The sequence below is a fragment of the Akebia trifoliata genome, chromosome 2 (assembly GCF_017979445.1).
Source record: "Akebia trifoliata isolate Shusen 1 chromosome 2, ASM1797944v1, whole genome shotgun sequence".
Classification (NCBI taxonomy): domain Eukaryota; kingdom Viridiplantae; phylum Streptophyta; class Magnoliopsida; order Ranunculales; family Lardizabalaceae; genus Akebia; species Akebia trifoliata.
In genome coordinates, this window is record NC_141376.1 from 6,729,498 (window position 1) to 6,752,436 (window position 22,939).

A 22,939-nucleotide genomic window follows, 5' to 3' on the forward strand; every position below is an offset into this window, starting at 1 on the left:
TCCATTCTCTTTAGATCCTCCCTCTATTATATATCCTATTTCTCAAGATCAGGATTTTTCTCTTTATTCGGGATTTGATCTCATAAGATCCCATGATCATGGGGATCTTACTCCGAAAAATGGAACGCTTCTTATTATGTTCTACAAATCTTGAGATTTTTCTTAAAATTTTGGAACTTTACAAGAAGGGCAAAGAATCATGCTAATATTTTGATTTGGTCTGTCCTATTAGTCAGGGCAAACTTTGATCCATGCCCTACCCTCGTGATGGGTAGAGCTGAACTATTGAGCTATCTTATATACCACTTGCCTTTCACAATCTTCTTTTTCTACTCGCCAATTCCTATCCTCAACAGGACACGTGTAAAGTCTTGATGAAATATCAATTTTACCCTTTACACGTAAATATATTTTTTCCTTGGAGAACTCATTTTGCTATGTTGCAATGAGACATATATACTTCAAAGATTACATATGATGTCAAATATTTGTAAGTGTGGTGTTAATTTGAGAATCGTCATATGCCAACAAGTATAAAGACTATTCGACCGACATAAATTCAAAAAGTAGAATGCCTACACTACCTTAAAAACCCTTCTTAATTAAGCTGTTCTTGAGGTTTGAAGGATGAGAACAATGGTATAAATTTGAACCCTAGAGTTTGAAAACCATTGTTTTCTTCTTCTTTTCAAGGGATTTTGTTAAGAAGTTGAAAATAGGTGTATTTCAGTCATTTTATGTAGGTCTTTAATAAAAGACCAAAGTCATGGATAAGCCATCATTTTAAAAACTCAAGGGGTATCGATCTCTCTAAGTTCCACCAAACAGATAGCTCAAAATTACCTCATGATCAAAAGCTGCAATTTAATGGTATGTGAAAGAATCCGTACATCAATTTTACCATTATTTTTCCCTTGAGCCCAACTTCACCATTACCTTCCCCAAAAAAAATTGAATCATTTTCTTTTAAGAGTTGCACTGGAGTAACATTAAAATTGACATTGCTGATATGGAGGTGGTATAGAACCATAGATGCCTTTCACTCGTATCTCAATGAAAAGCATTTATGGTTCTGTACATACATCCACATCGATAATGTGTGAATCGATGTTAATTTCAATATCAAAAATAAAAATAAAAATAAAAATTATTTAGGACTTGGACCAATAGCTCAGTTGGTGCGAGTGTGTAACACATTGCAAAGCAACTCTAAGGTCATGGCTTCAAGTCCAGCTAATCAATAAAATAAAAAGAATCCATAGATCAACGGCTACGATTACTTAAAAAAGTTGAACATTTTTTTTGTTGTCCTTGTCCTGATGTAATACGAACAATAGGAAAATTTTAAACCCACAAAGATTAGAGGAAAAATACAGATTAATTTTCAAAGAACACATGTTTTATCTATTTGTTTGAAGTAGATCCCGAAACATTATTATTTCAGACTTAGACTAGTATTTTCTAGATATTAATCACGACTTCTCTAATATTTATTTATTTTTAAGTTGACTTGACAAATACAAGACAAGAAAGGTGTGGCCAACCCAATAAAAATAAAAATGCTTCTCCGTCCCACACTCCCACTTGCCTAAATATATAGAGAAAAAATATAAAATATACATATATAATAGAAACTCACCAAACAGACAATTTGTCACTAACCTTCACTCAAATTATTAAATTACTACTTTATGCTTAATTTAAAAGATTCTTTTGTTGTATAATATTCTAATTTCAAGGAAAGTCTATTTGGGATTTGAGAAAACTACGATTTTATATGTTAGGATTATTATTATTGTAAAATGTAGAAGTAAATAAAATGGAAAAGATAGCTGCTATTAGGTCAAATATGGCAGCTAATTCTTCTTTTGAAATAATATAGTGAATTTGATGGTTTATAATTGGAAAAATAACGAATTCGCTGCTTTTAAAAGAGTTGTGATTTTTTGATGCCCCCTTTGACATACACCCCCATACACTCTATGACATAGCATGGACTAGAACCATAGATGATGTGCAGTTGTGTATCTCAAGGAAAAAGATCTATGATTCTAGCCCATGCCATGTCAAGGGGGATGGGGTGTCAGAAAATCATTGTTCTTTTCTAATGCCCCCTCCGACATACACCCCCATACATTTCATGGCATGGCATGGGCTAGAATCATAGATGATGTGCAGTTGTGTATCCCAAGGAAAAAGATTTATAGTTCTAACTCATGCCTCATCAGGAGGTGTATGTCAAAGGGGGGCATCAGAAAATCATTATTGTTTTTAAAAAGTAATAAATTTATTACTTTTAAAAGCAGTTGATTCTAAAGAAAGCATCGTTGCCCTTTCACTCAAACGGTTGACAACACCACCAAATTACTTTTTTTCCCCACTTAATGATTTTTTTCTAAAAACAATTTATTTTTTTAAAGAACGAGACACCATATTTTTCAATGAAAGATTAAATCTTTAAAAAAAATAAATATGTTATTCACCACTACAAATCTTCCAAAGTATTGCAATTGTTGTTTAAAATAGGGCTGCAACTTGAGTGGGTTGGGAATCAACCAGTGCCCAACCCACTCTTGACAAATGCTAGCCCGCGCTTGTGCTCAATCTGACCTCTAGAATAAAATGCTCAACCCAAACTTAGCCCAAGTCGGTTAATTCATTCCTAATTAATATTAGATAATTTAGTAATGATATGAGCTTATATAAAGAAAAGTGTTATATAAAAATAATATAAAACTTGTAATTAGTTGTCTTCCAGATATATTTCAAAGTTTACTTACATAAAATTATAAGCACATGTAAAATATGATGATGATAATCATTAACTAAAGTTTGAAATATGAATTTTTTATGAGAAAGAGAAAAAATATTTGAAAATATTTTTAAATGATAATCATATAAAGTTCGAGTTCGGGTAAACCGGACAACTCGATATCTATGCCCGAACCCAACTTGATGTGATTCAGTCAAATTTTTATTTGACCAGACCCAAGTTAATTGTGCTAAAACCTAACCCAAGGTCTGGTTCAACCCATTGAATGCGGGTTTTACCCAAGTTGTAGCCCAAGGTGAAAATCTCAAGAAAGGTAAAAGAAACAATTGTGAATTTTGTTGACTCAAGAAATATGACATGATCCTGATCATGTAAACACATCATCCAACGGTTGGGATTTTATTTGTATCCCGATAATACATATGTCGAAATAATTTATCTCAAGGATAACTCTTGAGTCAACAGAACCCAACCTTATGTTAAGTTGTCTATTGTCTAAACGACTTTGGTGATTATAAGATTGTTTGGTCACCAAGTTGGCCAAGCATTCGAGGGTCAATGGTTTCATTTTTCTAAAAGGAAATTGCACTGCAAGCAACCTTTCCTTGGATAAAGATAAAATATTAAAAACACAACTAGTTTGTCTTATTATATCATAATTTGTACTTGGAATCATATTGAAATTGCTTCCTTTGACCAAGTAACAATTTCCATGAAACTAGACCTCCTTCTTTGTCTATATTAGAGACATTGAGATCCCTCTTCTCCTTCAAAGAGGTACTCAAAAGGTCTTCAAAATGTATCCTTCACATCAACATGACCATGAGAGATACATTCCAGAGGCACATCAAGGTCATGTGCCATCTCCAGGAATTCCTAATAATATTCCCAAAGAAAATTACTATCCGCCATATAACGCATCAAGCTTGCGCATTCAAGTTCGGGTTCCCTCGCAACCGTGGTCCACTGGTCTTTGCCATTGTTGCGATGATCCTGCGAATTGTAAGAACATAAGAAAGGCCTCACTCAGCCTTAATCACTCTTATTGAAGAGTTTGGGTTGTAATATAATCTTTGTTATCTAATAATTTTGTTCAACTGTTTAAGGTTTGATCACTAGCTTTTGCCCATGCATCACTTTCGGACAGATCGCTGAGATAGTGAATAAAGGCTCCTCAAGTAAGATTAAGTAAAAACTCTTACAAGAATTTTGAATCAAACTAACACGAAGGATTTATTGCTTAATAATAATGCTTGTATGTGTGCATGTGCAGCTTGTGCCACAAATGGATCGGTGTATGCGTTACTGGGTTTTACAGGTTTGCCATGCTTGTACTCATGCTTCTTCCGATCCAAATTGAGGGGGCAATATGACTTGGAGGAGTCCCCTTGTGTGGACTGCCTGGTGCATTTCTGTTGCGAGATGTGTGCCCTGTGTCAAGAATATCGAGAGCTCAAGAATCGTGGATTCGATATGGGAATAGGTACAACTCATTGAAAAAAAAATTGCATATAGAAAAATCAATTCGGTATGTCACAGAAACTCGGATCAACCAATCACAGAAACCCTTGTGTATTGAGTGTATCCCCAATTTACAAAACTACTCTCATTACGTTCCGTGAGATTGGTCATCTAAGATTCTGTGAAATCTCAGATTAACTTTCCTGTGAACAAAAAATCTCTCTAACTCCAACTCATCTGATTGATAACCTTAAATATTTTTTTTTTCTCAATTTTTATTGAATTTCATAGGATATAATTAGACCATATGAGCCCATTCAACATCTTAATTTAAGGGGTGCTTGCATATGGGCTTATTTAATTGAATTAGGATCAGGTAATAGAATAGGAAAATTGTCTTCGAGGCACATTCTAATTGGATATTAGAACACATCAATTCCTAACCATGCCGTTCTCTATTGTACCTCATATTCCACATTTGGAAAGTGCGATATGAAGTACAACTATAATCTTGAGGTCACTTCAGCATTATTCTTGTTATTTTTATGAGTTGTGTTGGAGTGACCTTAAGATGGACCTCAATTCACACTTTGATGATGTGGAGGTGTGTATCATAGATGCTTTTATATTTGATGTTTTCTCTATAATATATATATATATATATAGCGTTCTTTTGACAAAATCCCAGATAACATTCTAGACAAAATTTTGTCTTATATGACTAAAAAGTTTCGGAATGGACTGATTTTTTTGTGAGGATGATCTCTACAATCAGTAGATCATCCTTACAAAAAATCAGCAAATTTTGAAGCTTATAACCCCATGAAAAGTGGTTACAAAGTAACAGTAAAAATTGATAATTCACGATTATTTATTTTATAAATTAGAGTTATAAATTTCAAAATTGGTAGATCATTCTCACAAAAAATCAGCTCATTCTGAAAATTTTAACCCATATGAGACAAATTTCTTTGTTTAGAATGTTGTCTAGGATTTTGTCAAAAGAAATCGAGCCTATATATATATATATATATATAATATTAAATTTTAAATAATTAGAAGTTTGTTAAAAATTCAATGAGGGTGCAAAACATCTTAAAGCTTCACGCTTCCTATTCCCATTCTAATAATGAATTCCAATCCCCAAATTTAGCTTTATTGATTTTGAAGACTATACCATGATTTTAAAACTCGGTTTCACGTCTCGTCTCATCCATGCCAGATACCGAGTCGTCTTGGACGATTTTTAGAAACGTTTGAGACGTCTTGTTCAAATAAATGAAAAATGAATGTAGGGTTTAAATTTCGTCCGAAAAATTGACTTTCCTGTCTGTCTCATCCATGCCTGACACCAAGATGACTCGGACAATGCGTCTCGGTCTCAGATGAGTTTTGAAACCATGGACTATACTCTCAACACTTGAGTCAGTAGAAATTTTGGTATAAAAAAAAATTTAGAATGGAATTACATACTTTTACGTACCTTCACCACTAATATTTATATAATTTTTGAAAATCTTCAAATGTATCTTGTTTTGATATGCTTGCATCGTTTTTACTGAAAATTGCATGGTATATCTTTTGAGACATTGTGGGGCTCTTCTGCACATAATGGACACATGATATTGTTTGATAGCAGTATCTCCACTTTATTTAATTGTGAGACCACGTGTTATTTCACTACATCACTATTTGCTCGTCACTTGGGATGAATGTTCTGAATTTTGGATCGTGACATTTATCTTATTGAAACAATTCTAATTGCACCATAAGAAGGTTCGGCATTTTACTTTTCCAACTTTGGAACGATGAAAATGGATTTTCTTGGGGACTGTTGGAGTCGATTTGGATCTAACGGGTCAACCCGCTCCACGCACATATGAAAAACTGGTCTTAAGACCATGAGTACAAACGCATGTCCATAATGTGGAAACCCTGCATCCAAACATCCATTGGTACCAGTAGAGGGCCTAGGTTGAGTTTGATAATATCATGCGTCATGATGACATCCAGACCCATGTCATCATGGATGATGCATGCAATGGGAACAAGGCCATTAAAAATCAAGAAGTTAATGTGAATTGTTTATTGGGTCAACTTAGAAGAGACAATGTTTATTTATATAATTAAGACACTTTCTTTCACACATTAATTAAGAGTGCTGCAATTAGCACACCAAAATTTTCGTATAACACACCAATCCATATTAAATTTCAAAAGGTTTGGTATGTTGTAAGTAAAAGTTGGTGTGGCACTAGAATTTTTCTTGATTAATGCATCCTGAACAAAGCAAACTCTCTTTAAATATAAAAACACAGCTGTTTATTTATAATTATTATTAATTTGAAGATTTTTTATTTATTTAAATAATCTGAAGGTTGGCAAGCAAACTTGGAAAGACAAAGCCGTGGCGTTACAGTAGCCCCATTTGTGGAAGAAGGCATGAGAAGATAAAAGAAAGATGTGCTATTCTAGTCCTGCATTTTGTGTGTTTTGTGTTGTATATTTGTTGGTGCACCTTCCTCTAAACTCTGTCTATGTTTTACACGTGTCGTCGAGGCTTGCTATCTCAATATCAGTGTAAGTTAAAGAAAAGTACTATCGTCCACTTTTTTTATTATTAGTAGATGTGTCCCAATCACCGAGCATTGCCTATACACGAGAGTCATCTTTGGAATCTTATCTTATCTTATCTAATTACTTGGCCCCACTGCTCCATCCAATGTTCCTAGATTGGCACTAAATGATATAAGGAAAATGAAACTTTTGTCGACTTTTTAAATCACTAGAGAGCTTCTGTTGGCACATCAAAAGTTATTTATCGAGTCGTGCTGGGTGACACAGGATTTATTGTGATTTTCACAATTTTGACGCGGACATACATACATAATCGTAGATGAATTTTACTTGTATCGCGAGAAAACACATCTATAATTATGTGCACATCTCACGTCAGACTTGTGAGAATCACAGTAAATACATTTTTCCATTTCAACATTTTCATTATTTATAATACCACAAATCCACAATCATTAATTTAGAGAGTTAATATTGCCACACCAACTGTGTGCAACTCTTTGATGATTTACTTAAGAATTGGCGTGGCATTAGTAAAAGTTGGTGTGGTAATAATAGATCTCTTAATTTAAATGAGAAGTTAGGGATAGAGGTACCTCTGATCTTTCTTGTCCAATAATAATGCCAATCCAGGAGACTTGAACAGATCCAAAGATGACATGCTCTTTTGGATCGGTAATTTAGGGTTATCTTTTATTAAAGGAAAATTATTAAAAGAGGGCTAAATATTTTAATATTTACAAAAGAAATCTATTTTTTCTTTTCAAAAATTACAAAAAACAAATTAAGTCACTGGACAGTCCAACATTTTAATAACTCGCTAGACTGTCTAGCGTTCATTCAGAGGACATTTTTTGAATCTTAACACATTAAAACACTGGACAGTCAATGACTTAATTTGTTATTGATAAATTTTTTTTAAATGAATTCTTTTTTATAAATATTAAAATATTTGACCCTCTTTTGATAATTTTTCCTTCTATCAATAAAGATGGTATTCTAAATTTTAGTTACTGGATCCTTTTATTAGGGACTTCGCTCCCAAATCTTGTTTAGAAGTTTTGGGAGCCGATCCTTCTCCGATCCCTACCCTCAAAATGAGGGAATCCACTCGTAAAATATTGGGAACTCACTTTCTATGAAGAATCTCGCTCCATCTAACATATTAAGTACTTTTTCTAGCTAAAACTTATGATGCTTTCCTTCCTTAAAAAACAATGATTGTAATAATATGTTGGCAACTGTTGCAACTAGAAGACAATTAAAGAATTCTTCGTAGGAGAAGTCTAAACTTAACAACACATTAAATATGTTTTGCGAATCCATAACAATACTAGTTGAAATCTAAATTGCTCCAAATACATTGTGTTCTTGCCAATCGGTAAGTTTCACGATTTTACCAATTTTCATTGGAGCAGTCGGGGTTGAGACTTGGATCGTGGTGGATATCAATTATCTATAATGAGATTCCCAACAATAGATTTCATATAAAGGGAGGGCTTTTAAAGTCGTTTATTAATCCAGTTTATGAGCCTTGTACCTGGTAGTAACAAGGATTTAGAACCATTCGATGGGGTCAAATAAACCGATTGAGGGATACAACTATGAGGATGAAGGTTAGAGAAATAAAAAAGCTTTGGATTGAAGGAATAAGAGAACTTGTCAATTGGGATTTGAGGTTGGAAATAATATGTGAGAGTCTCCATTCTGACTTCTAACTTCCCTCAACAGCTTAGAGAAAGATAGGATTGAGGATCAGAGAGAGTTCAGGAGGATGAGAGTGGAAAGTGGAGAGATTATATTTAATGGTGTGGTTGTTTATATATTGTGGGGTGGCATAAGATTTCATCATTTGGGGATGTTACAAGAAAAAGGTTGGTGTGGTTACATAAATTTTCTGCAATTATATTTCACAACCCAACACTAACATACAAGTGCAATCAAGCCAAAAAACAAAACTCTAACAGAACTTCATGGTGCTTGTCATCATTTTCATGAATTCATCCATGTCAATCAAACCATCCCCATCAGCATCCACACCTCGAACCATCTTTTGACATGAATCCAAGTTGCACCTCTCCCCCAATCTCTTCATCACCTCCAACAATTCCTCTGCACTGATCTTCCCATTTCCATCCAAATCAAAACTCTGAAAAGCTCTTTGTATGTCACTCTTCTTTACACCGCCTCCTTCCTTGTGCAAATCCATGAATTCTGTGAAATCGATGTACCCATCTCTGTCTACATCGGCAACTTTAAATGCCCTCGCCACCTCTGTCCCCACATTTTGCTTCTTCAGTGCTTTTAGTGCCGATTTGTATTCCTCTTGAGATATCTTCCCATCCTTGTTGACGTCGTATATATCGAAGACCCGCTTCATCTCCTCCACATTTGGTAGGAAAGTAGGTGACATGACACTGCTCTGTTTATCTTTGGATCCCCAACGCCCTAGTTTTGGAGGGAACCTCCTTGAAAGGTTGTAATGGAAATCTAGAAAACTCAATCTTGGCATTTTTCAGTGGTGTGGTAGTGAGTGAGTAAAAACCTGAAATGATGATCTTCTTCTAAATGTGCATAACCTTTATATAGAAGCAGAAAACCTCCTCTTTATCCCCTCTTTGAAGCATTATGTCATTGTTCAATTAAAATTATGGGCTTTAAAGAAAAATGTGTTCTATTCTTTTATTCCTCAGCCACTTTCATGCAATTTGGAAAGTAATGATTCTAACAGATGAACCCAAGTCAAAAGAAGAGAGTAAAAGAGTGGGTGCAATACAAAAGAATGTGGCCACAGTACAAGTTGTGTTGCATTTCCTTATTCTCCTTTCCACCATTTCAATGTCACCTCTAATCAAATCCCATTGCTAGTTTCACTGTTTCATGCTCCATTACTAGTTTAAATTTCTAAATGATAACTATTTCAAACCCAGTGGTGGCCTTCGTAAAATTGCGAAGCATGCACCATCATTGTCAATGGCTTGTTCCAGTTATTTGGTTCACCAACATGAAATCGGTTTCATTGCCTAGAGCCACATTTAGAGCATTTTCTTACTATCTCAATCCGCCCCATTTTCAGGTTACCTTTTTTCCATTTTAGACCTCTCAAATTGTGCCAAAGTACTTTTTATGTGCAATTATTATTATTATTATTTATTGGTAAGCTTGGTTTTAATGAGTTTAATAACTTATTATTGGCGGGATTTGAACCCAAGTCACTATTATCATCACTTAAAGACTTTACCAACTAAACTAACTGACACCTGCCTTTATGTATTATTATTGATTTTCATTGTACATGTCTAAACCATATCAACCAACTTCGTCTTTTGACCCCCTATTCCTAAATTCCCCAAACAATCTACTTTGATTGCATCTCTCCTAGTCTTTCCACTCATCCATTTCAACATGTTAACGTATGCTATAGATTAAAATGCCTCATGGTACAACATCACGATGCTGGGCTTTTTTACATTAGAAATAATAAAAGACAAAAATCATCATTACCAAGATAAAAAGATTATGTGAAAGAATCGTGATAAAATGACCCCCCCCCCACGTGGCATACTCAATTGATTCCCCCCTGGCATGACATGTACTAAAATCGTAGATTTATACTCCTCGAGATACACAACTACACTTTTATGGGGATGTGAAGTTGTGTATCTCAAGGAGTATAGATCTACGATTCTTGCACATGTCACGTCAGGAGAGTTGATTGAGTATGCCACGTGGGGGAGTCATTTTATAATTACTCTTCGTGAAAAGACGTTTTATCAGCATAAAAGTAAAAACTTTTGGTGAAAAGGAAGAATATCGATACAATGTTCTTAAGGAATCTACGTAAGAGGATATCTAAGGTGGCTCCATTGGGTTTGCTAGATCATGTATTTAGCATATACTGTTCTTAAGGAATCTACGTAAGAGGATATCTAAGGTGGCTCCATTGGGTTTGCTAGATCATGTATTTAGCATATTCTTTCACATATTTTATAGGGAGGGAAATTTTCCACAAAAGAATCTTGTTATCAATTTGGGGTCAGAAAATTTCTAGCCCATTGAACAGTGGATTCTATACCCTGCTTTTGTTCCATCCACCAAGTACCCCCATAAACATATGAAGGGGCATATCATGGTTAGTGGATGAACTATTGCATTGTGCACAAAGAAGTGTTAAATGGTGATTGGTGACAACTCTTTGGCCCTTTTTGACATATTTGTTTGTCTGAAATAAACAAAGAAGCCTCATCTTTGTTGGGAAAGATTATGCTTCTCAATTATGAGATCATAATCTATGTTTTTGGTTTTATGATTTTTTTTGCACAAACAATTCGAAAAGTTTAAATGAGCATGTTTTGAAGATTTTCTTTTCATTTTAAGAGTTGATATGTAACGAGAGATCCTAAATTCAGGGTTGGGTTTTGAGTTGTTGGTTTAATTGTTTCCTTCCTTGGTTTGGCTTATTTTTCTTTGTTCTCGATCTCTTTTTATATTTATTGAAAATATATTATATATTTTATTCTTCTAAAAAAATATATATATAAACATATGTTGTGAGCTCGATACTCAATATGAGCAATGTTTCCTCGAGGCCACTTGTAAGGACGTACCCTCACTTAATCAAAGCTCAATACCCATGTGCCTTGGCTCCAGTCCTGACTCTTCCAATCCCCCTAGTTGGATGCAAGTTTGGACTACACCCCCGTCATCAAATATATATATAAAATATCCATCTTATGGTCTTAATGTTTATTTACTTATTGTTTTACATCCCTATTTCACTATCAACATTGAACCTATCACCCAAATTTTTTTTTAATTTCTTTGATCGTTGGTGTCATCCAATTCCAACCCATAACAATACATACATGGGAACCAGTATTTTAAAAATCAGACATAATTAGGGGTTATTCAGTAAGAAGACCATAAATTAGGGTCTATAAATAAATTTCTTATATATAAAATCAACAAAAGAGTGAAGCACGAGAGAAGTGAATTTTCGTTCTTTCCTTTCTATCATGGAATTCCCCAAACCCTCAGGGCGCGCACCTCCTCATCCAATCTCATCAGTCAGCGCCTTCATCCACCAGCATTGGCTTCGTTTCGGGACAGAAATCAGTAGCCGAGTCGAAGAAGGCAAGCGATTCTTGGGAAATGTGGTCACAAATTGGCCACAGAAGAAGCGCGATCGATTGGCGCCTTCTCTATTCGCTTCGTTGACTAATGAATCGTGGCATCCAAAGCACGCATTCGACCTCGCTTTAAACACTGATTACGTGGCAAAGACACTTGCAGGAACAGCTGTGTACACTGTGAGCAATTCCAACAATGAATTCGTTCTCATATCAGATCCAAACAGTCTCAAATCCCTTGGTATGCTCTGCTTTCGTCAAGAAGATGCCGAAGCGCTTCTCGCTCAGGTTCCATTTCCACTCTTCGTCCTTATTGTCTCTTAATTCGACTAGTTTCATTTATATCTCTAATGCTCCATTGTGTTACTTATTTCAGGTTCAATTAAAGCAACCTGCTGTAGGGAGAGGGGCTCGGGTTGTTCCTATCACCCTTGATCAGGTATACGCCTTATTGGTTCAAAATTTAGGGTTTTAAGGTTCTTATTATGTGAATATATCTATATTTTTAAGTCCCAATTGAATTGTGTTTATCATGGAATGTGAAAATTTACTAGGAAGTGACTCGACATATGGAGATTGGACTAGGAATATAAAAATGTGTAGTTAAGGCATTTAAAATCCTCAGAAAGAAGGCACAGGTGTCAGAATAGTGAAGTTGTTCGGCAGGTGATTGTTTGAGGGCTTGGTGTGTTTACTGACTGATGAGTTCGAGCTGTGGTCGATAATTACTTGCAAAATCAAACTTGAACACATGAGTATCAGGTTGAATATCTTATGTTTCTCCAATGTCCTTCATGGTAAACTCTACGTTTGTGCTAACATACGTCTTAGTGGTGCTGTGTGGACATCATGCTTTTAAATCTTGTCTGAGATCGAGTTAACTCGTCTGATACGTCTTGGTATCGTCCACAAACGGGACGGATAGACAAGTCACATGTATCAGATGAGATTTAAAACCAAAGTTCATTATTTCTCATTGTTGAACGAGACGACTCAAATGTGTTGGAAAACTCGTCCGAGACGACCCGGTCTTGTTCATGGACGAGACAAGATGTCAAAACGAGTTTAAAAACCATGGTGGACATTGCACGAGCTCACATTCATGGGCATGCATGGAAAACCTTGTTCAAACTCCAATATAGAGAAGAAGTCCTCCCTCTAGTATTGTATAGGATAAAAGTCGAGTTGAATCTGGGCATTGCATGTGTCTAAATCAGAGAGTGAGTTAGCAGCAGGGTTGGTTAGGCACTAGTGCTCTCCAACCATGTGGTACCTGAGGTGCTTGACTGCCATGTGCAGAACAACGAGGCTGAGTTGATCACAATAGAATCGTAGGACAAGCTTTCATATTTTCTTTATGTTATGATAGGGAGAGAATCCCGAGAATTTTTAAGTGATCGACTATGTTAGTTACATTCTTTCCTACATGAATAATTTCCTATTATATAGGTGTTTTCCATTAGCAAGCCCGAGGCTTTAGAAAGATGTTATATCTAAATTGCCCTGAATAAGGAATATGGGGTGACTTGGCAAGGAGGGCGGTTAAGGAAAGATGGTGACCTATAAGTAGAAAAACAAATCTTCAGAGAAAGGACTTTTGGAAGGTGGTTGAAGCTTGTAACTATTATTTTCTGTAATTTCCATTCTAACTTGAGTGTTGGAGAGTGTTTGGTAGGTATCACACTGGTGCCTCATCTTGCTTTTGGAGGAAGAGAGTCCATCGTTGGAGTAATCTGAGTTGTTTGAGGTTAGTTTCAAAGATTACCCTTACAAGTACTATCTCTAGAGTATCAGAAAATAAAGGGGAAGAAAAGGAACTAATTGAGCAATGAAGATCAACCAGAGTTTTTTTTTTTGCTTACAGTTAATAGGGTCATCTACTCAAACAACAATCTACATTGTTCCCTTTCTTCTTCCGTTACAATTGTTGTGAACACCATTAGGGTTTGCCTACCCCTTGAACTGACCACTCAAGTCTCAATCTAGTACGCAAGTCTTGGGAAGACCTACAAAGTTGCAGGCCAACCTTTGCCTACCTCTCGATTTGACTCCTCGTGCCCCAAATCTTGTAATTCTTGGGGGTCTCAAGCGAACATCAACTTACCTTTTGACCAATCTCTCAAGTCTCAATACGAAATACCTTCAAAATCTCAGGTTAACCTATGCCTACTACTTGACATAATCCTTTAAGTCTTGACCTGGCTTGCATGTCTTAAGAAGACCTTCGAAGTCTTAGTGACTACCTATGCCTTAGCTAAATCTGTCAAGTATTGTCTTAGCTAAATTTTTTTGGAAAGACCTGCATGGTCTAAAGCCCACCTTTGCCTACCTCCCCATTTGAACCCCAATCTCGATCTAGCTCTTAAGTCTTGGGAATACCTAATAGCTCTTAGGCCAAACTCTCTCTACTCCTTGAATTGATTCTTGAAGTTTCAACTTTGCAAGTTTCAGGAAGACTTCCCAAGTCTTAGGCCAACCTCTCCATGCCTCTTGGGGACACATCTTAAGTCACAACCAATGTGACCCCCTTGACTTACTTCACATGTCTTGTCTTGACCTACAAAGTCTCAGACTAACCTCACAACTTCTTCAAGGTGTTTGGCTACTCAGTCTCTAGGCTGACCACACATTTACTATTGTGCATTTCAATTCCTAGCTTTGAAGGCTCGATGGTGACATGTGAAGACAAAGTATTTGCTCAATAGTTCCGCATAGTAATGATGCAGCATGCAAGTAGTCAAAAGCAAGGAACATCAACTACCAAGGAGACCTTGATTGGGGAAAATCCAACTGGACCTGGTGTTGTACAATGCTTTTGGCCTACCAAGGGCCACTGTTTGACTCGAACTAGAGAACTCAAGTGGACCCTTGGTTGACTCCTAAAGAGGCAAGTTGTTAATAGCAAGAGTTTGATCCTAAAGAGGGAGAAACACCTGGTTGAATCCAACTTGAGAACCCGAGTGGATCTCTCCTAGCAATAATGAAGATCAAGCATTCACGACAAAACTCTTGATGATGATGTGTGCTAGACTTTGCTAAAGCATGCACTCCATCATGGACAATAAAACATCCCACCAATATAAGGGACATTATTCCCAAAGGAGGCGAGCAGATGGTAAATGGTGTCGAACTAACTGTATGAATCACACACCAACCTCAAACCAACATACTATGAGACAATGGGGTAGTAGGAGTGCGGACGTTACATTAGTGATGGGTCAAAGTCACATGCTGGCCAACATGGGTCTTCTCTAGACTACCATAAGATCTCAGGTCTCAGACTGACCTATTTGCTTGGGAGTACAAGTACTAATTGGCTAGCTACTTGAAGGGGTGTAAGTCTCAGGTTGAGGTGTCAAGCTGCCACTTTAAGAGGTGCAAATCACAAGCTGACCTATCATTTGAATGATGCTGGTCTTAGGCTACCCTCCCACTTTGAGGGATGTAGGTCTTTGGTCAACCTGTCTTTTCTTCTTTGTGATGCTCCTTCATTCAAGTCCCAGGTCGGATTCAAACAATTCTGGCTAAGCCTGCATATCTAGACTTGAATTCTCCATTGGTGCAACGACACATGCGAATAATCCAACTTTATATATGAATAATTCATTAGAAATATTATCTATTGACGCATGTCTCAAATTAAATCACCACGTCCTAGGTCGAATTTGAACAGTTCCATCTAAACCCACATATCTGGACCAAACTTTTTTTTTTTTTGATAAACAAAATTTATTAATAAGAAAAGTGAAAGGTGGCCACAAGCAAGGCAATAAAAAGAACAGCAATCAGAATACAGATGATTCAAATATCACAATGAGATCCCAATTAAACAAACAAATGGACCAGACTTCTCCATTGATGAAACAATACATGCAAATAATCAAATAATCAAATATCAATATTCGACTTAGTAATACTGCCACTGGTACAAGATTCGGGAAACTAGGAGTGGATCAAATTTTTAAGCAATTGAGGATTTTGTACTAGAATTATCAAACTGTCAATGCTAATATTTAATGCATGAAATGTGAAGACTTTTTAGAAAACCATGAAATTACATCATACAACCATGGAAGCATATGTCGACTCTCTTCTTAACTCAAGTGGGGGCTACAATTTTGCACTTCAGTTGTTTATATAGTGTTCATTTCCTGGGGATTATTCTGTCTACCCTGTGAAATTGTCTGCTGAATTATTTGCTTCTAATTTTCTTTTGTTCAATATGTAGGTCTATATGTTGAAGGTTGAAGGAATTGCGTTTCGGTTTTTGCCTGATCCTGCACAAATAAGGAATGCATTAGAGGTTAGATCTGCATGTGTGGTAAAGGCGCTATTAGTTGTTGACTCTGGCCTCTGTAAAGAGTGATCATCCACATGTTGATGTCTCACAATTACATGAGATATCTGATACAACACCTTTTAGAAGTAAAAGTAAATATTTTAATATACCGTAATAATCTTTATAATCATCACCATCTTTTCCTTATCCCAATTTATTGGATTCAACATGTACTCCTTTCTGAAATTCAATTCAATCCAGAGACATGTCGTCAATCAAGGCATGTGCCATCAAATATTTTTACACTACCCCGGTAGAGCTATTCAGCAACTTGATAAATTTAAGTATCCCATTGTTGGCCGTATTGTTATGTATCAACAATCACAAGTAAAGACACAACATATTTATTCAAATATGTTGTTTTCAGCTAATACATTTGTTGTTAATATGATTTCATTGTATATCACCTTGTACAAGTATGGTAACATCGTATGATTTACGGACCATTAATCAAGTGGCTTTTAGAGTAATCTTCTGGATCATGTCTGGAGCTAAGGCTCCTGTGCTATAGTTTTTTATGCCAATGTAGAATTGCAACTCACTTAAATTGTTGTAGTTTTCCTAAACAAAATGTTGGTGCACAGAAAAACAAGTTATAGTCAGGGTATCTCACCCTTACTTATGCCATATTACATTCAACCTCAACTTTTTGTTCATTCAACATGTGACCTACGGACATGATACTCCATTTGCATGGCAATATCCAATGAAAAAAATATGTCAAAACTGAAGCCTGGGTTTTTCGTTAAAATATGTGGTTCACATTTTAGGTAGGTCTGTTTGAGCTTTCCCTCTCTCCTTTTTTGTTTTCAATAAATTTTTATGCTTATCATGAAAAAAGGAAAAAATAGCTTAAAAGTTGCAAAGAAGATACTTCACTTTAGACTTTAAAGTAGCTGGACATTTTTTAGGTATTGCTTACTTTTGCTGAGTTCTTGGGTGTTCAGTTTCATCCTCTTTAATGGTTGGAAATGAACCATTCTAGAGAGGAGGCTTACTCATAACCTTTTCTGATTTCTAGCTGAAAGCTTCTGATGTGAAGAGAGGGTTTGACGGAGTTCCTGTGTTTCAGGTATGCTTATAAAGCATCTTTCTGTTCGGATACTTGGTACTTTGTCTTTTAGCATATTTTATTCCAATCACTGAGATCTAATTGTTGATACATAGAGGTGGAAACACCAAATTTACAAGGCTGTACATTCTAAGTTTTTGTTACTTTTTCTTCTGCTGTCACAACGAAATAATGAATGATAAAAAATGAAAGAAAAAACAAATTTGGGTTGTTTCGATCATCCTGTTAGACACAGTTTTGACATGGGAGATAACCAGGTAGGTGTGACCCATTGAGTGGTGTCTTCCACTCTTCCCATTCCAGTCCTGGAACATCTGCCATTTGTGATTTCGCCAACTACAAAATCCAGTCACGACCTATATGTCTCGTATGTTTTACCATTCCTATGAGCAAAAGACTGAGATGTTGAATGAGCAGAATTTCCGTTAGTGTATGCTTTATCTATCCACTCATATGGTCCTTTTGCTTTTCGTTGCATGTTCATTTTTAGTTTGGACTTTTGTTTGTCTTGTACTCTGGCTTTGCACCCATGGCTTGATGACACATTCTAATCAGTTCATATCTGCAGTCAGACCTTTTGGTTGTGAAGAAGAAGAACAAACGCTATTGTCCCATATACTTCCAAAAGGTTTGTTCAACCATGGTCTCCCTGTAGATCTTGCCTTCTTGTAAACAATATAACAAATTGTTAATTGCAAATAAGTTTTACTGATAGTTTGGTTCTTGCCCACAGGAAGATATTGAAAAAGAGCTGTGGAAGGTCTCGAGGGGATCAAGAGGATCAAGCGTTTCTCAGCACATTATGGTACCACTGGCCAATCACAGCTTTTCTTTTCAGGAGTTTTTAAAGATATATACAGTAAATTTTTCAAAAAAAAAAAAAAAAAAAAGAAAACTAGAAAGAAATGATAGGACCACATGTCTCTAAAATACTTGGTTACAACAATCTTCTTGAATTTCAGGATGAGAATCAACTTATTTCATGATATCTAATTTGTACTGATTTTTTTTTCTCTGTTCCTTTTTTTCAGACTTGAAAAATATTTGAGATGTTTTTGCCAGGGCCCTGCTTATATAAACTTCCTTCATGTAACTGTTTGCTTCTACCGTGCTTATTGAGTTTACAACATTATCATGCATTTACTCCTTTCTACAGGTGGGAAGTTTGGAAGATGTTCTGAAAAAGATGGAGGTAAGATAGACCTGATTACTTGATTAATTTTAAACATTCATTCGAAGTATCGGGTTTGTGTATGTCTTGTTCAATGCAGATGAATGATAAGAACTCAGGCTGGGAAGATCTGATATTCATCCCACCCGGTAAAAGCCATTCCCAACACATTCAGGAAGTGGCAGTGGCATGATACATTGGTGGACGAAAAGCTTCTATTGACCATTTGAAAGGAGGATTCAGAAGCTGCCAAGTGCATTGAGTTTTCAGATTCCTTACGAAAGCAGGTCAGCCATCAACACTATTTAATAAACCGTCATAATTTATTGATCATTTAGATTTAAAATGTTACTTCATTCCCTAGATTAAGAAAATGGATTTCTTGACGTTCAGGTTACCAATCAGGTTACCAATCGGGAGTAGTTCAAAGATATGGCAGAGCAAGTTTTTTAAGAATTGCACAGCTAACCTGGACCTTTTGTTAGTGTGAGCTGGTCTTATTTCTTTCTGTACAGTTTAGTGGATTTAATGTTATTTGATCTGTGAGGATTGTACCTGTTATGACCAATTCATCAAAGAGCAATTATGTTTAATTGATAATGATCATTTGACACCTTTAATTGGTCCATCAAACACAAGACACTGAATCTCAATGTGTCAACCTGTCACCAAATAAAAGGTTTGCTCAGCTGTCACCGTTCAACACTGCGTGAGATACCATTGATGATATCCTTGGCCAACCATGGTGTACTTTCAACAGCTAAAACATGGTCTGCCACCATGAGTGAAAACATAGTTTATATCACGTGTGATGTGCTAAACTACTTTTGTCGACTATTCCAGGTCAAAAGAAATTTAAAAAAGAAAAAGAAAAAATATTGGCATGGAAATTCCCAGTATATAACTGGAGGACAGGTGAAAACAGATTAAACATGTTGAATCACTGTTCATTCAATTGTTGGATGGTGCTATGAAAGGGTTTGCATGGTTATTGGGTCTGTTTGATCCTTAAGAAAACTTTTTTTCGTGCTAGTGTCCGAATTCTATCAGCCTATGCATTAGTCAAGGTTGGGGGCATAGGCTGTGTAACCAATGTGGGCATAAACAACTTTCATGGCAGGGTAAGCAGAGAATATATGTATGAATATTTATATTTGGTTTATATAAAATTGTTATCTATGTGATACAAGGAGACATCAAAGTCAGCAAATTGACCCCACATCCATACCAAGTCAATCAATAAATACAGGAACCTTTGGCCCATAAAGCTTCTTTCTCCACCTCTTAACATCCGGTGCAAGTAAGCTCCCTAAATTTAACTTCCCCAATCTCTCATGTCATTGTAGATCACCTCTGTTGCTGCTCCAACCATTTGCCTCGCTTTCATGCCGATTCAGTAAGATGATTCCCAGGAGAAACCCTAGAGGACAATAAGCAATCAACTGTTAGAAGTAGATCAACAGTTTGGAAGAGCATCTATTAATCTGCTAATGTAGATGTTTTGTTTGTTTCATGATGGAGATCTTCCATGGGATTATAAGATGAAGTTGGTTTTTCCAAAAAAATAAATATTTGTAATAGTTTCTTTTACACGGAGAGATGGGTAGAGGTCTAGGCTTACTGAATGTTGAGTCCACTTCTCTTTTTCAAGGTATCAGGAAGCTGGCCCTCGAGGTTGTTGTTTTGGAGGAATCTGTCATACAAAACAATAAATTTTAGTTGGTAATTGAAAACGCTTGAGTGTTACTGTTCAAAATGACCCTTGTCTCGCACTTTACACAGACAGATATAAAACTTACATCTCCTGAAGGTTCTTCAGTTGCCCCAACGACCGAGGGATCAATCCCTCTAACTGGTTGTTCTCCAAATGCCTTCCATGAGGAATTACAAACCACAATAGATCATCAAAAGGTGCAAAGTTCAGAAAGAAAATTGGAACTTTTAAATGTGCTGATGAGGAACTCACAAAGAAGCCAACTCATTCATAGTGCTCATATCTGGGATGGAGCCTGAGAGTTTGTTCCCTCCAAGCCATCTGTAGTCATCATCAAGTACTCACCAAGTATCCGAGTTAGACAAACTAACTCAGTTTAGTTCAAGACTTTAACAAGATCAAAAGTTGGAAATGAGAGGGTTCTTACAGGCTTGTTAGTGCAGTTAAATTAGCTACGCTAGAAGACAATGATCCAGACAGTCCAAAGCCTGTTAAGTTCCTACACCAAGTGCAACATCATCAGAATGTTGTAGTTAATTCTCTTTTCTTTTCTACTACTGTAGAAGAGACTCATGTTGCAGAACTCACAACGAAGAGACTCGTGTTAATTCGCCTTGTGAACACGTAATCCCTGTCCATGCGTTCTGTTGAGGTAGACATGGATCTCCACTCCAATCAGAAGGCGGGTTATCCAAGCTTCTTGCCACTTCATTCATTGCCATTACTGCCATATCAAGATCAAAATGAAAGCTCACATTATAGATGAGTAAACAGATACATATTTTATATATAGAGAGAGGGATGACAGGTACCATCTCTTGGGAGTGTCCTTCCTCCAAGACGCATTATCTGAAAGATCTCTGCGGCGTTAATAACGGGTCCTACAGGTACCCCAATCTCAGGGACCATGGCAATCTCGGTCATCCCCGATAGAGGCCAATTTGTAGCGAACACAGTCACACCCGTATCTGAGACATTGAGGTCTGTATAGAAGTTCATTCCATTCACAGAAACATTGAAGACTCTCCAACTATACGGGCTTGGTGTCCGATTGTCTTGAAAGTAGAGGGAAATGTAGTAGTTGCTACTAGGTAGCGGAACGGTTGGCCATTGTACGTTCAGTATCTTGCCTCGGCTTGTCGTTAGAGCTGTCTCGAACACCTTTGTTGGTGGAAGATTCCAGAAATTTGATGAAGTTATATTGGAGTGGCTGGTGACTACGGGATTACTATCTTTGAAGGGTTGCCAATACCGGTTGAATTGATCATCTGGAAAACTAGTTCAATATTCACACATTCATCATTACACTCACTTAGATTTTGAAAGAAATTAGAAATTTCTTCATCCACATCAAGAAATATAAGTTTTCATACCAAATAAGATCCCCATCATGACCGAAGCTGTGTCGAGCAACAGTGCTAAGCGCATACTTGCTAAAATCTGTCGAGTTATACATGGAATCTTCCAAGAACTCCAATTCGAGAGCAGAGATGAATGGACTTGAGACCGTGTGCTCATTTCTTGCAAGACAGACACTCATTGTCTTCCCTAAAGCGGCTACAATAATTTCATAGTAGGAACTAAGCCCATTGGCGTAATCTTCCGTCGTGTTTACCGTGCTCCACTTGGTCCCTTCAATGATTTGATCGAACACTGGAGGCTCCTTCCCACCATCGAAACCTCCATAGTAATACGTCGTTCGCACTATATATTTTCGTCCTTTAATCACTGGAATCACATAGCAATACTTTCTTGCAGATTCATCGGGGAAGATCCTCATAGTAGTCAAAATGGGCATCAAATCGGGTGTGTTGAGGGTGGTTTTATTTCCCACTCTAATGAACCCATCATCGGTTATCCATTTGAGGTTACCCACATTGGTCTCCTTTGATGCACCACAGCTGAGGAGGAAACCTACCAAAGTATGTGGCCATGAAGAACAAAAGATCAATAACTAAAAGAAATTAAAGCAAACAAGGAAGAAATAAAAAAAGGACAAAAGCATGAATGTGTGTTTTACCTCTTGGGGCAGGAAGGGCATGGATGGAGAGAGGGATGGAAACAAGCCATAAGAGAAAGATTGAGAGAGACATTGCAAGGAAGAAAGAGTTACTGCAAGAATAGAATTGGAGGTTTTGTTAGGAAAGAGAGAGATCTTGGAATCAGAAATGCTGGTTGGCTTAGTTAGGGTCTTGCACATTGACACGTGCATGGATGTGCTCAAAGATCGATTACAAACAAAGAAGGTACGTAGAATTATTTGACCAGGGTTGAGATAGTGTACACCCAGGTGGAGGATTGGAACCCTCCTCCCACACCTCACTACATGCCACGAGAGAATCCAAGACGATTATGAAAGAGTCACTCTAGTCTCACTTAAGATTTAAAATCTTACGAAGGGTCGTGAGCTCAAATCTTGGCATTAAAAACATGATCCGATTTCACATTCGTGTAGAGGACAAATTTCTAATAAATTTTTTTTTTTTCAAAAAATCATTACTTTTCACTGTTAAATTTTAATTTTAAGTTTTGGAAATTTGATGACCATCCATTTTCAAATCAAGTTATTATTATTATTATTATTATTATTATCATTATTGTAATGTTTTTATGTTTTGAATATGAATTTTTCAATGAAATCTAGAAGACTGTGGTGTTGGATTGCCAATGTGGTAGCAACGACCCTTAGTAAGATTTGAAGTG

General features: G+C 36.5%; 3 protein-coding genes and 1 pseudogene across 5 annotated transcripts; 2 read left to right on the top strand and 2 right to left on the bottom strand.

Moving 5' to 3' along the window:
* Positions 1-3,547: 3,547 nt before the first annotated feature.
* Positions 3,548-6,987, top strand: LOC147409171 (protein PLANT CADMIUM RESISTANCE 2-like). The gene is made up of 4 exons (XM_086459153.1): positions 3,548-3,775; positions 3,880-3,951; positions 4,047-4,256; positions 6,612-6,987. The coding sequence occupies exons 1-4, from the start codon at positions 3,571-3,573 to the stop codon at positions 6,686-6,688; spliced, it is 564 nt and encodes a 187-aa protein (XP_086315279.1). The 5' UTR covers positions 3,548-3,570; the 3' UTR covers positions 6,689-6,987.
* Positions 6,988-8,335: 1,348 nt separating this feature from the next.
* LOC147409172 (calmodulin-like protein 30 pseudogene) lies at positions 8,336-9,508 on the bottom strand (annotated as a pseudogene).
* Positions 9,509-11,762: 2,254 nt separating this feature from the next.
* TIC22-IV (Tic22-like family protein) lies at positions 11,763-21,513 on the top strand. Of its 3 annotated transcripts, XM_086426196.1 has the most exons (9): positions 11,766-12,228; positions 12,317-12,379; positions 16,169-16,243; positions 17,301-17,351; positions 17,920-17,979; positions 18,085-18,156; positions 18,508-18,543; positions 18,623-18,809; positions 18,928-21,513. In XM_086426196.1, the coding sequence occupies exons 1-8, from the start codon at positions 11,827-11,829 to the stop codon at positions 18,713-18,715; spliced, it is 852 nt and encodes a 283-aa protein (XP_086282322.1). In that variant the 5' UTR covers positions 11,766-11,826; the 3' UTR covers positions 18,716-18,809; positions 18,928-21,513. The 3 variants fall into 3 exon arrangements, with proteins under 3 accessions (XP_086282334.1, XP_086282327.1, XP_086282322.1); XM_086426208.1 differs by lacking the exon at positions 18,928-21,513 and having other exon boundaries at positions 11,763-12,228; positions 18,383-18,543; positions 18,623-18,754; XM_086426201.1 differs by lacking the exon at positions 18,928-21,513 and having other exon boundaries at positions 11,763-12,228; positions 18,383-18,784.
* LOC147409174 (Leucine-rich repeat (LRR) family protein) lies at positions 19,658-22,413 on the bottom strand. Its single transcript, XM_086426187.1, has 9 exons — positions 22,257-22,413; positions 21,610-22,150; positions 21,049-21,512; positions 20,825-20,960; positions 20,664-20,735; positions 20,489-20,557; positions 20,322-20,393; positions 20,144-20,215; positions 19,658-19,942 (listed from the first exon to the last, which is right to left on the bottom strand). The coding sequence occupies exons 1-9, from the start codon at positions 22,327-22,329 to the stop codon at positions 19,906-19,908; spliced, it is 1,536 nt and encodes a 511-aa protein (XP_086282313.1). The 5' UTR covers positions 22,330-22,413; the 3' UTR covers positions 19,658-19,905.
* Between the last annotated feature and the right edge of the window lie 526 nt (positions 22,414-22,939).

Coding starts and splice junctions, on each gene's coding strand:
- TIC22-IV (XM_086426196.1), top strand. CDS start 11,827: ATGGAATTCCCCAAACCCTCAGGGCGCGCACCTCCTCATCCAATCTCA. Junction 12,380..16,168: donor TTCCTATCACCCTTGATCAG/GTATACGCCTTA, acceptor TTCAATATGTAG/GTCTATATGTTGAAGGTTGA. Junction 18,157..18,507: donor GCGTTTCTCAGCACATTATG/GTACCACTGGCC, acceptor TCCTTTCTACAG/GTGGGAAGTTTGGAAGATGT.
- LOC147409174 (XM_086426187.1), bottom strand. CDS start 22,329: ATGTCTCTCTCAATCTTTCTCTTATGGCTTGTTTCCATCCCTCTCTCC. Junction 20,394..20,488: donor ATGAATGAGTTGGCTTCTTT/GTGAGTTCCTCA, acceptor TCCTCATGGAAG/GCATTTGGAGAACAACCAGT. Junction 19,943..20,143: donor AGAAGTGGACTCAACATTCA/GTAAGCCTAGAC, acceptor ATTGTCCTCTAG/GGTTTCTCCTGGGAATCATC.
- LOC147409171 (XM_086459153.1), top strand. CDS start 3,571: ATGTATCCTTCACATCAACATGACCATGAGAGATACATTCCAGAGGCA. Junction 3,776..3,879: donor TTGCGATGATCCTGCGAATT/GTAAGAACATAA, acceptor CAACTGTTTAAG/GTTTGATCACTAGCTTTTGC. Junction 4,257..6,611: donor TGGATTCGATATGGGAATAG/GTACAACTCATT, acceptor AATAATCTGAAG/GTTGGCAAGCAAACTTGGAA.